At 50.0% G+C, this 14,386-nt stretch overlaps 5 protein-coding genes across 5 annotated transcripts; 2 read left to right on the plus strand and 3 right to left on the minus strand.

The window, feature by feature from the left end:
* Positions 1 to 222: 222 nt before the first annotated feature.
* On the minus strand, positions 223 to 1,678 carry ANOM_005252 (uncharacterized protein; the record flags this gene model as incomplete). The annotated part of the gene is made up of 4 exons (XM_015550509.1): positions 223 to 269; positions 329 to 777; positions 820 to 914; positions 980 to 1,678. 4 exons carry the CDS (start codon positions 1,676 to 1,678, stop codon positions 223 to 225), a joined length of 1,290 nt encoding a protein of 429 aa, XP_015407362.1.
* Positions 1,679 to 3,206: 1,528 nt separating this feature from the next.
* Positions 3,207 to 6,545, minus strand: ANOM_005253 (putative C6 finger domain protein; the record flags this gene model as incomplete). The annotated part of the gene is made up of 4 exons (XM_015550510.1): positions 3,207 to 4,494; positions 4,549 to 5,651; positions 5,710 to 6,320; positions 6,470 to 6,545. 4 exons carry the CDS (start codon positions 6,543 to 6,545, stop codon positions 3,207 to 3,209), a joined length of 3,078 nt encoding a protein of 1,025 aa, XP_015407361.1.
* Positions 6,546 to 7,734: 1,189 nt separating this feature from the next.
* Positions 7,735 to 9,276, plus strand: ANOM_005254 (25S rRNA (adenine645-N1)-methyltransferase; the record flags this gene model as incomplete). The annotated part of the gene is made up of 1 exon (XM_015550511.1): positions 7,735 to 9,276. One exon carries the CDS (start codon positions 7,735 to 7,737, stop codon positions 9,274 to 9,276), a length of 1,542 nt encoding a protein of 513 aa, XP_015407360.1.
* Positions 9,277 to 9,341: 65 nt separating this feature from the next.
* On the minus strand, positions 9,342 to 10,543 carry pup2 (proteasome core particle subunit alpha 5; the record flags this gene model as incomplete). Its single annotated transcript, XM_015550512.1, has 4 exons — positions 9,342 to 9,774; positions 9,833 to 10,176; positions 10,298 to 10,386; positions 10,519 to 10,543. 4 exons carry the CDS (start codon positions 10,541 to 10,543, stop codon positions 9,495 to 9,497), a joined length of 738 nt encoding a protein of 245 aa, XP_015407359.1. The 3' UTR covers positions 9,342 to 9,494.
* A 382-nt stretch (positions 10,544 to 10,925) lies between these two features.
* On the plus strand, positions 10,926 to 14,189 carry ANOM_005256 (gamma-tubulin-complex subunit SPC97; the record flags this gene model as incomplete). Its single annotated transcript, XM_015550513.1, has 4 exons — positions 10,926 to 11,292; positions 11,359 to 13,346; positions 13,401 to 13,618; positions 13,678 to 14,189. The coding sequence occupies 4 exons, from the start codon at positions 10,926 to 10,928 to the stop codon at positions 13,757 to 13,759; spliced, it is 2,655 nt and encodes an 884-aa protein (XP_015407366.1). The 3' UTR covers positions 13,760 to 14,189.
* Positions 14,190 to 14,386: the final 197 nt, after the last annotated feature.

Raw genomic sequence — 14,386 nt, forward strand, 5'->3', positions numbered from 1 at the left:
AAAAAAAAAAAAACCAAACATTGGTCATTATTATCGTCATGTAATGTCAATAGCCGGAAACCCCGAGAACCCCAGTGGAACACCCTTAAGCCACAGCCAACCTAGTATTGTATCATACAGAGGAATCATTGCTGAACGTCTAGGTCAATGAATCATAACGCATGATAGGGATCGGTAAGTCGTAAGAAACAATCGTCTAACAAAGTCTCGAACCGACCACGCTTAGGTCAGGGTTGCCATCATCGCACGGAGGATCCGAGGATTGGGGCCTAGGGTCGCACAACTCAGAATTCAACTCATCGCTTTCTTCGAACAAGACATAACTTACCTTTACGATCTCTCTTCGTCTCAATCACCTCTTCATAGTCGCCATCGGTCAGCAACTCCGTTTTCCGAGTCACTTCACCGCTTCGTCGCGCCAATGGCATGTATTCACGGATATCTTCGTCGCTGTCTCGGGGACGCACTACGATGAGCGGGCCTGCATGAGAGCTGCTGGACTCAAAGGGCTCGACCATGCGCACGGGTGATGACCGACCACGGCGGCGACCATGGACCGAAATCGACCGCGCACGGGAGACAGCTCTCGTCACTTTCCGCTCCGAGATATCGTATTGACGCGTTCGTGATCGGTGCCGCGAGGGCGACGGCTCAACAATCAGGGTGTTGTAGCTCGTCCGGGGCGAATAGGCCTCCATGGCGACTCGTTCTACTGTCCTGTCTTTTGTCTTTTCCCGTACGGGGGACGGCGAGGTGTGGATGATCCGAGCTGGGAGACTGTTAGTTAATATGCTTTCTAGGTCTTGGGCACGTGGTCACTTGCTTTCAGTCCGGCGCTTGATCGTGCGACTTCGACTGATCACTTCGTCAATTTGTTCCTTGGAAAGCGCAAGTTTGATAATGACCATGTCACCCTGTCGCGAGTCAGTCAACGTCGAAGTGGATGCAATCCACATTTGCTCCACCGGAGGACACGTACCTCTTCCTCAAAAGGGTATCCAAGCTCATGAATTGCATGGGTATGAATTAACTTTCGGGGGACCCTGGTCTTGCCTTTACGAGGATACGGTTTGTCAATTTCAACCTTCTCTTCAACTACGCGCTCGCGGAAATGACTGCCCGACCGACGTGGGTGCGCTGAAGCGCGACTTCGTTCCCGGAAACCGCGATACTCCTCGTCACCGTAATAATCCGGTTCTGCGATGCGGATCTCCTCGTAGTAGTCTGGCTCGCGCGAGCGTCGAAAGGATCGTCTCCGCACCGGTGGAGGGCTGGGGGCTGCCCTTGTGGCGGCCGGGCGATAGTAGTACTCATCTAACTTGCGCGAGGGGATTCGGTCAAACGTATCTAAGGAAGATTGCCGTCGTAGGAGACGGGGACGGGGAGGAGGGCTGTCTGCGCGTGAACGGTCATAGGCCACCAGCGGTCCGGACGGGTGAATGAGGTGGTCGTCCTCATACTGCCTGCCGGGGCGACGTGCAGGAGGGCCGTACCGGTCATGTTCCTGTAGGCGATATTCAAATCGTTCATCCTCTACCCGGCGGGGTCGATCGAGAACTGGCGGGCCACGGGAATGATGGCGTTCCCGTCGCTCACGAGCAAAACGATCCGGATCCCAGCGGTCAGGCTCTGTCTCGAGCACTCCAGTGGAGCGACGAAATTCGTTGTATCGAGACATGTGCTTAATAATTACGAGGTCCTATGATCCGGGATTTGTAGAAGAAGCGGTGTTAATAATGATCTGGTGGATGCGAACCGTGGGTGACGACAGCGGCTGACACTGCGGGCCGCCGACGGCTGATGGCGGGGGTTTTGCAGTAGAACCGTGGATAACGATTAGGAGAAGAGAGAAATGAGAGTTGGATTGTTCCGCACAATGGAGCGGATGATTGTGGACTGGAACGAGACGGTCAACAGAGGGTTGACAAGGCGGATATAAATGCTAATCGAGAATAGATAGAGAAGAGTGAGCATCATCGAAACAAACACAAGCAAAAAAAAGTAAGAAAGTTGATAGATTGATTGTAAAAAAAAAAAAAAAAAAAAAAAGATAAAAAACGCCGCTGCCTGAATTTCAAAACGGGCCACTCACGATGACGTCCGAGGCGACCAGTCGCAATCAGTGTACATACAGTGTAGTACGTCCAATACCGTATTATTCCCTCCTCCCTGATGTTGCTAGAAGCAATTACACGCGATTCAGAGTATGCGCCCGGTCACGGTTATTCTTAGCCATTCGCCACGAGGCTTCGCCTTCTCTTCTCGTCGAGACGCTGACTGTCTCCTCCTGCCCAACCGCTGATGCTGAATGGGCGAGATGTCGTCGATCTCTGACGCTAACCAAGCGCAAAACAGGGGCCCAGAATCAGATATTGACTAGACCGACTAGGTCCACCCCCGGAACTACTACTAATCTAGGGTCCGTACCTACTATGAGAAGGTCGATGTGGCTAGTAGGTACCCAATCCAGTGCAAGTTCTAGCCTGTCAGTTTCAGCTCGACACCTGCCTGCATCTTTTGGGCATTACATTATCCATCTATGCGCCATAGGCGAAAGAGCATTAGTCTACGGACTACGCAATCCGTATATCCCGACTGGGCGTTGCTGTCTGCTAGAAAAGTGATACTGCCGATGCATATCAGCAGGTGGATTCAACTAAGTGGTCCTAAATAGCCATGTCTAGAACGCAAGGTACTCCACATGGTCGATACAAATCCAACTGCAACGGAAACACTCCGGTTCCAAGACATCCTCCACTATTCTGCAAGGGCATTGCCGATCTGCGGTCTTAGCTGTCCCTGCGGGTAGCTCTATATATATGGTACCATCCCTACAGCTGACAGCTGTCCGCTCTTCCTGTTCGGGAAAGCAGCAGACGGGAAGCAGAGTTGCGGGTGCCAAACCGCGAATCATGTCCCGTTGTAATCGCACACTTGTCCTGCAACTTTGACAGAATAATGGTAGCCACAGTGGAGCCTCAAAGTGCCGTTTAGGGCTGCCTGCTTCTTCCTCAGTAGAATGTGTCTTATGAGTCTTGCCAGGGAAACCTAAATCGTGAGGTTTCCTTCTTTTCCTGATGCTTTTTCCCGAAAGTCGCCTTGAACAGCGGAGATGTCTCACCTCATCGCATACCGTTTCGGTCATCGTGATGTGGATCGAGACGACATCAAACTTTTCGCTAGTTGACAAGCTGCAGGATACTGCGCTACACCCGCTCGTCTATCCCCAAATTTTCCATTTCGTCCTCCAAGATCAAAACCCCCATGGCATAGCGCGTATATGGAGGCTTCACTTTTACAAAGCGTCGCTCAGAGTTTTCATTAGCCTGGCTTTCTGTAGCCGACATCCAAGCGGGCGGCTGGTGCACAGTGGTCTCGTCTGGCGGATGATAGGGGGGACCACGTCCTTGCTTTGCAGCAGCTCTCCATGCACTCTCACATCCATGGACTATGGCATCTGATGCTTTCCAACCCGTTAAGCGGGAGACGGTGCGCAATTTAGTGACTGTCCATTCACGCTGAGGAGGGTCTGTGAATTGCACGGCGGCGAAGAAGATAGGCACGGTGATTTCGATCAGGCAAGAGCCCAGAGTGGGGCTCAAACTTCCTGCTTCTAGATTAAATAGTTGTGGGTAGTAAATGCCTGCCGCGATCTTTCCAATCATTTGAGAGAATTCCGCCGTAGTAGGCGCAGCTACGCCCGCAGCCACCATCATTGCAGGTGGCATGCACGGATGTATTCTGTGCAAAAGGATGCGGCCTATGTAGTAATAGCCCCAGATTACTGCAATCGTATGCGTACGGTACTGAAGGGCGGGTCCAAACACAGTCGAGATGGGAGGTGCACTATCAGAAGGTAGAGGCCTGAAATACGGCCCAAGAGCATGAGCAAATGTCTCAAAGGCCTCCAAAATACTCTCCCATTCCTGTTCAACTTCAGTATACGATAAAGTTTCAGAGTCGTCATCATCTTGTCCAACAGAGCCAGCTTGAGTCGTTGCCTCACCAAACGCTAAAGGCAGCCGCTTGGGTCCACTCGCTGGGACCATACCGTACATGGGAGGAGCTCCTGGTTGTGCTCCAGGACTATTGCTGTGTGACTGGCGTGGCTCTGGGGATTTTCCCGATACCGACTTTTCCGACCCACCTCCAGACCACGGACTAGACCCGGCGCTGTTGGCACCGTGCGCCTGTGCTCCAGCAGGGACACCAGAAAAGGCAGGAGGTGTGCTGGACGACGAGCTCGAAGCAGGTCTGGCCCGTGCATCCGGGGGGCCCTTAGCGAAACGGGCCATGAATTTGGAGAGTTCAGGGCCCGGCCTCCAATTTGATCCCGTCGCTGCCATGGCAGCTATTTTTCTTTTCCTATCCCGAATCCCAAAATTGGTTACTCGGGCGAGTAGGAGCCACAGATGGTCTGCTGAGCCGTAGATAGCGTCCAATCTGCCCAAACCTGCTCGTGGAGGGCACTGGCCCCATTGGGAACTGGGCATGCTATTTTGCCGTTAGCTCATGAGGTTTCAATTAGTGGTATGGAGCTCTACTAACAACATCTCATTACCGGTAAGCATGCTCTGAAAAATATCTTGCTTAAAATGCCACCAATAAAGGTCACATTGGACCCGGAAATTCTCGATATCTTTTCGGGTGAAGTATCTTTTAGAAGATCGCCCATCATAGCCATCATCGACTTCGCCGAAATCGTCATAGTTAACCGCTCGACCGATGATAGTACCTATGATATTCTCATCGATGCTACTTTCCTTTTCAGCAAAAGGATCGTCTTCTGAAAATCTGTTACTAAGAGAATGACTCCCAGCGAACGGGAAGGCGAGGCCGCCCATTTCATATCGCTGAGCACATATTCTGCGTCGGTAGGCACGAAGGTCTCGCGTTATGCCGGCATAGTCGATCTCGCGCACTAGCTGAGCTGCTCCTGCAATGTGGTTGTTCCATTTTGAAGGATCGGCGGCCATCACTTCGTAATAACCTAATAACTGAGCCGCAGCTAAAGTGCCAACTTGTTTACGTCTCATGGGTAGGCCTACTGCCACCGCGATTCTCTTGAGGGCATAGTGATAATGTTTCAAAGAGACTGTGGCGGGCGCTTGCTGCAAGAACGAGATGTGTAAGCTACTAAGCGCAAGAATAGCTTGAAGCAATGCCGGGTGTTCCAACGCCTTGAAAGGCAGCGTGTACGTCCACAATCCTTGCTGTGCCGCTGGGACCGGAGCACCGAACATAGTCGAAGGGTCGATGGGATGACGCTCAAAGATTGATAGAGAAGGGCCTGTGGAGTGGATGAAATGAAGAAATATTCGAGCGGTTTTGGGATTGTTCAACGGGGATGAACCGAGGGTAGGGTGATATGAAGCTAGGACGTTAGGCTCGTTCAGATATGTTGTGAATGAGCGGAGTTGCCGTTCATCTCTATTGGCAGAGGTCATTATAAGACTCAATTGATTGAAATTCTGCGTTGATGTCTGCTCTTCTAGCTCTTCGTCGGTCTCAACATCGTAGTAGTCATCATCATCCTCATCCATATATGTTATCTGGGATGGAGATATTGATATCTGTGCCGGTGTCACTTGTTGCAATTGCTGTTCTTCGTGGGGAGCAGCTGAGCAAGCCGCCCAAGTTGAGTTCGGTACCTCCCAGAGTGTTAGCACTAACCAATATAGTCATAGAACGCGTATTTTGGTATTTTACCTGGGGTATAGCAGAAGGAGGTTGGGAATGTATTATGCTGTTTGCTAGACTTTGAGGCATGGCAGATGAGTGTGAGGGATGTTTGCTTTCTTGGATATCTGGGTAATAGCCTTGAATAGAAAGGTCACGCGCGCCATGGTGTATGTAGCTTTCCCTGATCTCAGATTCCGTTTTCTGAGACTGTGATGTAACCCAGGAAGGAGGCTCTGGAGCCATATAGTGTTCAGACGCCGGATATGTCTGAGTCTGCCCTTCACCCAGCTGATAAGCTGTCGGCATGGCGTTAGCTTGCTGGCTTTCCTGTGGCCGCGAAAGCACGGTGGTCGGCATAGGGTCCTGCCCCGTGGTTGGAAGTGTAACCGGCTTAGGGGCGAGGGTCGGTTGACGAGAACCAGCTGGCTTCTCAGGCAACGATATAGGAGCATCGTATCCAGTAGAAATTGGTACTGTTGCTGTGTTGAATGTCTGCTGGAGGCTCGAGAACCCGGGAATACCCAGAGGGTTCTTGAAGACTAGGCGCTGGGCATATCCTTTGCATTCTCGTTTCGATTTGATGCAGTTCTTGCATACAGGTTTCTCCTCCCCGCATTTGATGCGACGTTGCCGGCAAGCTTTAACAATTAGCCAAAGAGATCTATCAACTAAGGGATCCCAATTAGGGGCAATCGTACTTAAACATCCTGTTTGGTGCGTCTTTTGGGAATTTTCTGGGCCAGTGCATCATCCGGCGCTGTCTTCTCTGCGTCTTGTTTTATGACACCTGAGTAGTCACGATCCGGCTCTGTAGCTGTGGTGCTGACCCAAGCTTCTTGCTTGATAGAGTTCGCATTCTCCATGGTAGTTGACAAGACTCGGATGGAGGTTTACTTCCATACTCAAGAAGGCGTTGGGGGTCTTCAGACAGTCAGGGATGACAGCAATGATATAGTGAACACCGAGATAGCTTCCGGCCGGAGCAGTGGAGCGACGACGAAGTCAGCGTTGAAGTAACTTATGGAACAGAGAGTAAAAGCACTACACTAGTCCAAGGAAGAAGAGGGCCTGAGGCAAATCTGATTGGCCTGAGGTACCGCATAAAGTTTCCCGATCAACTCACAGATCCTGGGAGGGCTTGAGAAGGCTTGAGAAGGTGGCAGACTAGTGCGAGTTCCTCTGTTCATTTACGTCCCTCCTCTCCTATTTGGTTTATTTTTATTTTTATTTTTGTTTGGTGTAGGTTTACCTATAATGCTAAAATAATATATTAGTCTCACAGGAATGAGACATGTGCCGGTCCGTCTTTATGAAGATTTCAGTGCCGATACGGCCAGGACAAAGAAAATGCCAGACAAGGAACGGCGGTCTCAAACTAGCAAATGCTGTACGTACTCGGAAAAGAGGCAGTCCCGTCTTAAACGTTGCTAAGGTTTAAAACTATAAATAAAGATGTCCGTGGGAGGAAATACTAATACGATCTACACCGGTAAGATCCACCGTAAGCATACTTACTCCGAATCCGCGGGCAGGAGCGACACCCTCATCAAGAATCCAGTTTCTGAGGCCTGGTATCCTATCACTTTGGTTGATAGGAACACTGTGTTGAACTGTTAAGGGGGTATATAGAAAGGGAAAAGAAAGAAGTGAGGGAGGAAAGAAAGGAGATTTCGTGTTTTGATCTGTACGAGGCCTGGTAAGCCACCAAACCATTGCCATTCCAAGGAAAAGGCAAGAAAAACAAAGGTGAAGAAAAGACCTTGTTCTGGGCCTTGTCTCAACCTGAAGCTCATCCATGACCCTCGTCGTGCATCATCATATTGACCGCCTTGCCATGGGTCGGCAGAAAATAACAAACTAACCGCGAAATTTTGTTCGAATCCCGCCTTTTACTGCCAGAAATTTTTGGAGCGGTTACTTCACATGATCGGCCATTCGTTCCCAGTGGATTTTACAGTGAGATCATTGCAGGATTAGTACGAATCAGTTGAAGTCATTCAAGTTAGCTTCCCTTGACATATAGCGTGATACACTCACTCCTCCACTGCAGTCATGTTCGCCGTTCCAGGTTGGTCGGTTTCGAGCTCTGTTCTGCAGGTGCAGACTGAGCCAAGATCACAATCTCAAGCCCAGCCCCAACAGGCCAACGGAACCCCCAAACCTAAGGACAAGAACAACAAGCGCAAGCGCGATGATCACGTTACTAAGGCAAATGTCGATGAGATGTACCGCCGGCATATTGAGGGTCAGAGGGGCACCCCGAAGCCTTCCAAGCAGGGACCAAACTCTATGAAGGCTGAGAAGAAACAGAAGAAGGAACAAGATGTGCAAGCCAAGACTGGACAAAGCCCATCAGTGTCTCAAGGAAAAGAGGAACCCAAGCTGGACAAGCCCCCCAAGCCTGATGTTGGTGAAGCCAAGAAGGCGGACAAGAAGCAGAAGAACAAGAAGAACAAGAACAAGCAGCAACAGCAACAGGAAACCCATACTCAAACCGAAGTGACTTCTAAAGAAGCCCCAGCAGCCACTGGATCTATCACTCCCGCCCCGCCTAAGACTGAGGCGATTCTTACGCCTCTGCAGCAAGCCATGCGTCAGAAGTTGATCTCCTCTCGTTTCCGTCACTTGAACGAAACTCTTTACACAACGCCGTCTAGTAAGGCCCTTGAGCTGTTCACCGCCAGCCCAGAATTGTTCGACGAATACCACGCCGGCTTCTCTCGCCAGGTGAAAGAATCCTGGCCTTCGAATCCTGTTGATGGTTATATTCAGTCCATCCGATCCAGAGCTAAGGTGGCTGCACCCAGGAAAGGAGACAAATCTGGCAGCAAAACCCGTGACCCGCTACCTCGGCGACCCAATGGGACATGCACCATCGCCGATCTTGGCTGTGGTGACGCTCAGCTTGCCCGTGCACTTATCCCTTCGGCGCAAAAGCTGAAGCTGAACTTTCACAGCTATGACTTGCACGCCCCTGAAGGTTCCCCTATTACCAAAGCGGATATTTCGAACCTCCCAGTTAATGATGGTAGCGTTGACGTGGCTATCTTCTGTCTCAGTCTGATGGGCACCAACTGGGTATCATTCGTGGAAGAAGCATGGCGTGTACTGCGTAGTGATGGCAAGGGAGAATGCTGGGTGAGCGAGGTTAAGAGCCGTTTCGGCAAAGTGATGCGCAAGAAAGCACAGATTGGAGCTAGGAAACCCCTCAGCAAGTCGGAGAAGAAAAAGCTCAAGAAGCGCGAAGGAGCCGATGATGCTGATTCTGACGCCGACGACGCAGAGGTCTACGCTGAAGATGCCCGTCCTGCCGATAACGACGAGACCGATATATCTTCATTCGTTGAAGTGTTTCGTACGAGAGGCTTCGTCCTCAAGCCTGAGTCGGTGGACAAGTCCAACAAGATGTTTGTGAAGATGGTGTTTGTCAAACAAGGCCCTGCGCCGTCAAAGGGCAAGCATGCATCCGCGACCGGTACAAAAGCTGGACCAGGCAAGAAGAGGTTCATTGAAAAACCAGCTGATGCCGGTAACAATATGTCCCCTGCGGAAGAGGCTGCCGTTCTTAAGCCCTGTGTCTATAAGATTAGGTAGAGGGAGAAGAGTCTAGATGTGCAGCGACCTGTATATAAGAATCATACCTTTGTTGTATTTGATATCAGCGAAGTCCTATCGGGTCGGAACAAGGCTTGAGGGATAAATCATTAGACAGATCTTTTCTATTCGACTTCCAGAACAAATACCAGCCCATGTATGACATGTATTCTCAATATAACGCATAGGCTCATCACAATCATTGTGCATTAATTCGCTTATTGATTACCACCCAAGGTCGCAACAGCCCGTCCCATCTCCTCATCATTGTAGATACGGAAGCCCTTCTCCTTGGTCACACTGGCAAGCTGAACGTTTTTGGCGTCTAGCTTCTCCTCCATGACCTGCTTCAGTGTCTTGAGGACCAGTGTCTCCGCTTCTTCTAGAGTGAGGGAGCGGTGATATTCGTTCTGCAGTTCCGCTTGCGCACCCTCGCTTCCGGATCCAATGGCCTTCGCATCGTATCGGTAGAATGTACCGGATGGCTCAGCGTGATATCTAGCGACATTAGCACATGTTTTCTGGAAAGGCCGATCTGACACCAGGAGAAACCTACAGTTGAGGGCCATCCTCATCAAAACCCGCGATCAACAAAGCAACACCAAAAGGCCTACTCATCACGCTTTCTTCGTCATCCCCGGTCTCTCCGAATCTCAGGGCCAAATCGCAAATGGCCTGGGTGCAGCTCTCAACTCGCAGTGGTTCAGCATAGTGGAAGGCATGGTTTTGGCACTCAACGCGGGCATGCTCGACGAGGTTCCGGGCATCTGCCTGCAGACCGGACATAGCACAGCCGATGTGCTGATCAATCTCGACAATCTTTTCGACAGAAGAGGCTTCAAGAAGAGTAGATGTGACACGTTTCTCAACGCCCAGGATGACGCCTTCGTTGGTTGCGACCTGATATGATGTCAGAACGGTGCGTTGGGTTCCGGTTGTGTAGTGTAGCACCGCCAGATAGTTTATGTGGCAAGCCTAGGATTTTCTGGACTGGATTATTTGGAAGATGCGGGAAACATACACCGATCGCTGTCGAACCTAGTTTGATAGCTTCAAGAGAGTACTCGACCTGGAATAAACGTCCTCGGGGGAGAAGGTGCTGTAATAATTCTATCATTAGAGCCCAAGAAGTCCTCTTCGTCTAGGTGGGTAAGATAGGATGATTTCATACTTGATTCCACGGTCTGGAGAGAAAGCTGTTAGATAGCCCGCATTGGAGGGGAGATGCCTGACGGAGCTTACCATATTCCGATCGCGCGATGAACATGTTGGACTATTTTGGCAGTACAATGACACTTGCAGTTGATATTGGCGCACTGATGGGGTATTCTGGGGAGGAAACAGGGAAGTAGCTTTGCAAGGGAAGGGAGGAAGATGGTGTTGGGAGCTGTTCTTGGAAGCTCGGGCGAAGCTCCAGGTCTACGCAAGTCCGCTGAGTGCCTGGCGGAGAGTCCGTGCTCGCCTCAGGCCAGCATCAGGCATCACTGCACTAGTCTCCATTTGCTTACTGTAACTGCGGAACGTGACAGAGCAACAATATACTTCTGCATTCGATTCCTTGTTTCTTTTTTACCAATTTCATTGCTTATCCCTTGCGTTTACTCTCAGTCTATGCATGGTCGACCCTACACTGTTTATCTCGCGGGACAATGTCCGTCAACGACCGTCGCGCCAGCTACATGAGCGCACCACGACCCCGCGTTTCCTCGAATCGCGTCGGTGATGCTCGCAGCGGTGCGTCCCCATTGCAATCGGAACAGCTAAATCATCGTGGAAGCACGTCGAGTCAGAAGGGCAAGCCCTCTCGAGAGCAACGTGATATGATGAGCGACAAGCGTGCCGAACGAATGGCACCTCATTCGAAAGACAAAGCTCAAGTTCGAGCGAGAAATCCGGCCAAGGAGTCTTCTAGCACAGGAAACAAAGGGGAATGGGAAAGGTCACGCTCAAGGAGGGCTACTCTGACGGATGGTGCTAGTCCCAATATGCGAACGAAGGATAAGGAGCCAGTGGAGTGTTAGTGATAGCCATTTCATCGCAAGCGCTCATTTATCTAGGATGCTGACCATAAAATTATCCCAGCGCCATGGAATCCACATGCCTCGTTGATATCCCATTCAACAGCACCATTGGCCACTCGAGTATCAGTTCCTTCTCTTGCTTCAGCTTTACCCAAATCGCTTCACCCGGTCTCAATTCGCGAGCTTTCTGCCGACGCACAAGAGACAGCCCTCTTGGAAGACCTACTATTCGTGTTTATGGGCTTTGAAGGCCAGTATATTCATTATCATAGTGGATATGATTCATCTATTGAGAAGGACCGTTTGACTGGTCCGGTATTTCAGCTGCCATCAGGCGTGGACCCAACCTTAAGGGATCTTACTCTGTCCATGTTAAAGATGGCGACTCATTACAGTGCTTTGGAGGCATTTGTGGAGGTTCAAAGCCGTGCAGAATATGGAGCAGTCAGTCATGCGCTATGCGCGGCGATCCGAAAGCTCCTAAAGGACTACTTGATCCTTGTTGCTCAACTTGAAACCCAACTTGTGAACAACCCAAGCTTCACGCTACATCTTCTGCATTTACACACCATGCCTACAAGCCAATGCTTAGCCCAATTATACTCATTGGGCCAGGAACTACTTCGGCGCAATGGCTTATTGGACCAAGACCTGGACGAATCTATCGATGATTTTGATGACGTGGACAACATTCTCGAACAGCTCAAAGAGGGTGGCGACCTTGTCCCTGGCGCCATGTCCAGCAAGAAGATCTGTAAAGGAGGTAACGTTCTTCGACTACTAACCGAGCGGTTAGCAACATTTTCTGGGGACCCGACTACGAAGACTCTTCTGGAAAAATTACTTCGTGAAGCTAGTCGACCATATATGGCTATGCTCAATGAGTGGCTCCATCATGGAGGTATCAAGGACCCTCACGCAGAATTCCTCGTTAAAGAGCAGAAATGGATCAAACGGGAGAAGCTCGAGGAAGACTACACAGATGAATACTGGGAGAAACGGTATACAATTCGTGAAAATGAGGTTCCCCCTCAGCTAGATAGCGTGCGCGACAAAGTTTTATTGGCCGGAAAGTATTTGAATGTAGTACGAGAATGCGGTGGTGTCGATATCAGCAAAGCGGTTAAGGATGTGCCGAAGACTTTGGACGATCCACGTTTCCTGGAGAACGTCAACGCCGCCTACACCTATGCTAATGCCTCTTTATTGAATCTTCTTTTAACGAAGAACTCTCTCACTACTCGCTTTCGCTCCCTCAAACATTACTTCTTTTTGGACCGTTCCGACTTTTTCTCTTATTTCCTCGAGCTTGGCGCCTCAGAGTTGCGCAAGCCGGCCAAAAGCGTCAACGAAAACAAACTACAGTCGTTGCTTGATCTTGTTCTACGTCAGCCGGGTAGCATAGCTGCACAAGATCCTTTCAAGGAAGATGTGAAAGTTCGAATGAACAAGATTGGTCTCACAAAATGGCTGATGCAGGTCGTAAGCGTCTCTGGAATTGACCAGGACAACCCTGAGGCAGCGATTGAGAAATACCAGGCTCCGCAAACACAAGGTGGAGATGAGGAAAAAGATATTGCTGGATTTGATGCGCTCGAATTGGATTACTCCGTCCCCTTCCCCCTGTCTCTGGTCATTAGTCGCAAGACTGTTTTGCGATATCAACTCATTTTCCGCCACCTCCTCTCACTCCGTCATCTCGAGCACCTCCTAGTTACGGCCTGGCTAGACCAGAACAAGGTTCTTGGCTGGCGCCACAAATCCACAGACCGGAGGCTAGAGATGTGGAAGCGACGGGCGTGGAACTTGCGCGCCAAGATGCTTGTCTTCGTCCAGCAGCTTCTTTATTTCTGCACGGCCGAAGTCATCGAACCAAACTGGCAAAATCTCATGGATCGTGTGAACGGGACGGATGCGGACGGGTCCGAAGTGACTGTAAACGGCACCAAGCAAGTCAACCGAACTGTCGATGAATTAATGCAGGACCATGTGGATTTCTTGGACACATGCCTCAAAGAATGCATGCTAACGCAAGCTAAATTACTGAAGGTGTGTCATGTGGTTTCGATGCATTTTCCCGCAGCAATACTAATAAAAACTTAGATTCATTCCAAGTTGATGACCTGCTGCACCATGTTTGCATCTTGGACTGCCTCGTCGCTTGCACGGGCTTTGGCGACGGCTGACCCAGAGCTTTCGAGGAACAAGGCCTCGAATCCGGACGGAAGGGGTTACGACCCCTCGCGGATCAGCAAGCTTGAGGACACGCTGAAACGATATGAAGATCATTTTAGTCGACATTTACGCATCTTGATGGACAGGTAAGTTCGCCCAAAAACTTTCTAGGACTGTGTCCAATGCTGATTTGTCCATCGTACAGTCTGAACTACTTCGCTGCCACTGAAAGTGTTGTCCTCCTGAAACTTGCGCATGCCCTAAGCTCGATTAGCAAGGATGACTGAGACAGTTCCACACCCGCTTGGCTATTGAAGCCGATCTAATGATACAACTGGATTCCTGGGAAATGGTCAGGCACCAGACCGGTGAATCAATACGCTCGTTCAGTTGACACAAAGGTTATGATAGTCTCGACCGGCCTATTGTATAAGCCTCTTATTAATAGCCCAACTTTAATCGACCAGTTTTAAGCCCATAGAAAGTATCTCTGAAGGATACAACGGGCATGTTCGACACAAAACCACTACCTGATTCGGTCGAAATCAACCCGGTATTTCAAGGGAAGGGCGTATCGGCATCTTTGGGACTAAATGGTTCTTTTTGTCTTTTTTCTAGCATGGAAGGAGAATCGGAGGCGATACCTTGTTATGGATTCCTAAATACCCCGGTGAGGACACTTGATTTTACAATTATATGCTGTTGGACATGATTAAACGGAGGTAGTGACGGAGTTCGGAGTTATCGGTATTCGATGCTTTCGACTTTGTCTTATCAATTGCAGCTGAATAAGAAAGCTGAGAATTATCGGTCATGTTACGGAGGCCGGGCGCAGTGGACGCCTTCCATTGTATATCGTATACCTAGTCTATTCCGAACCCCGACCATTGCAGGTATAAAATGCTGTCCACCTC

The sequence above is a fragment of the Aspergillus nomiae genome, assembly GCF_001204775.2.
Source record: "Aspergillus nomiae NRRL 13137 chromosome Unknown contig00115, whole genome shotgun sequence".
Taxonomy (NCBI): Eukaryota; Fungi; Ascomycota; class Eurotiomycetes; order Eurotiales; family Aspergillaceae; genus Aspergillus; species Aspergillus nomiae.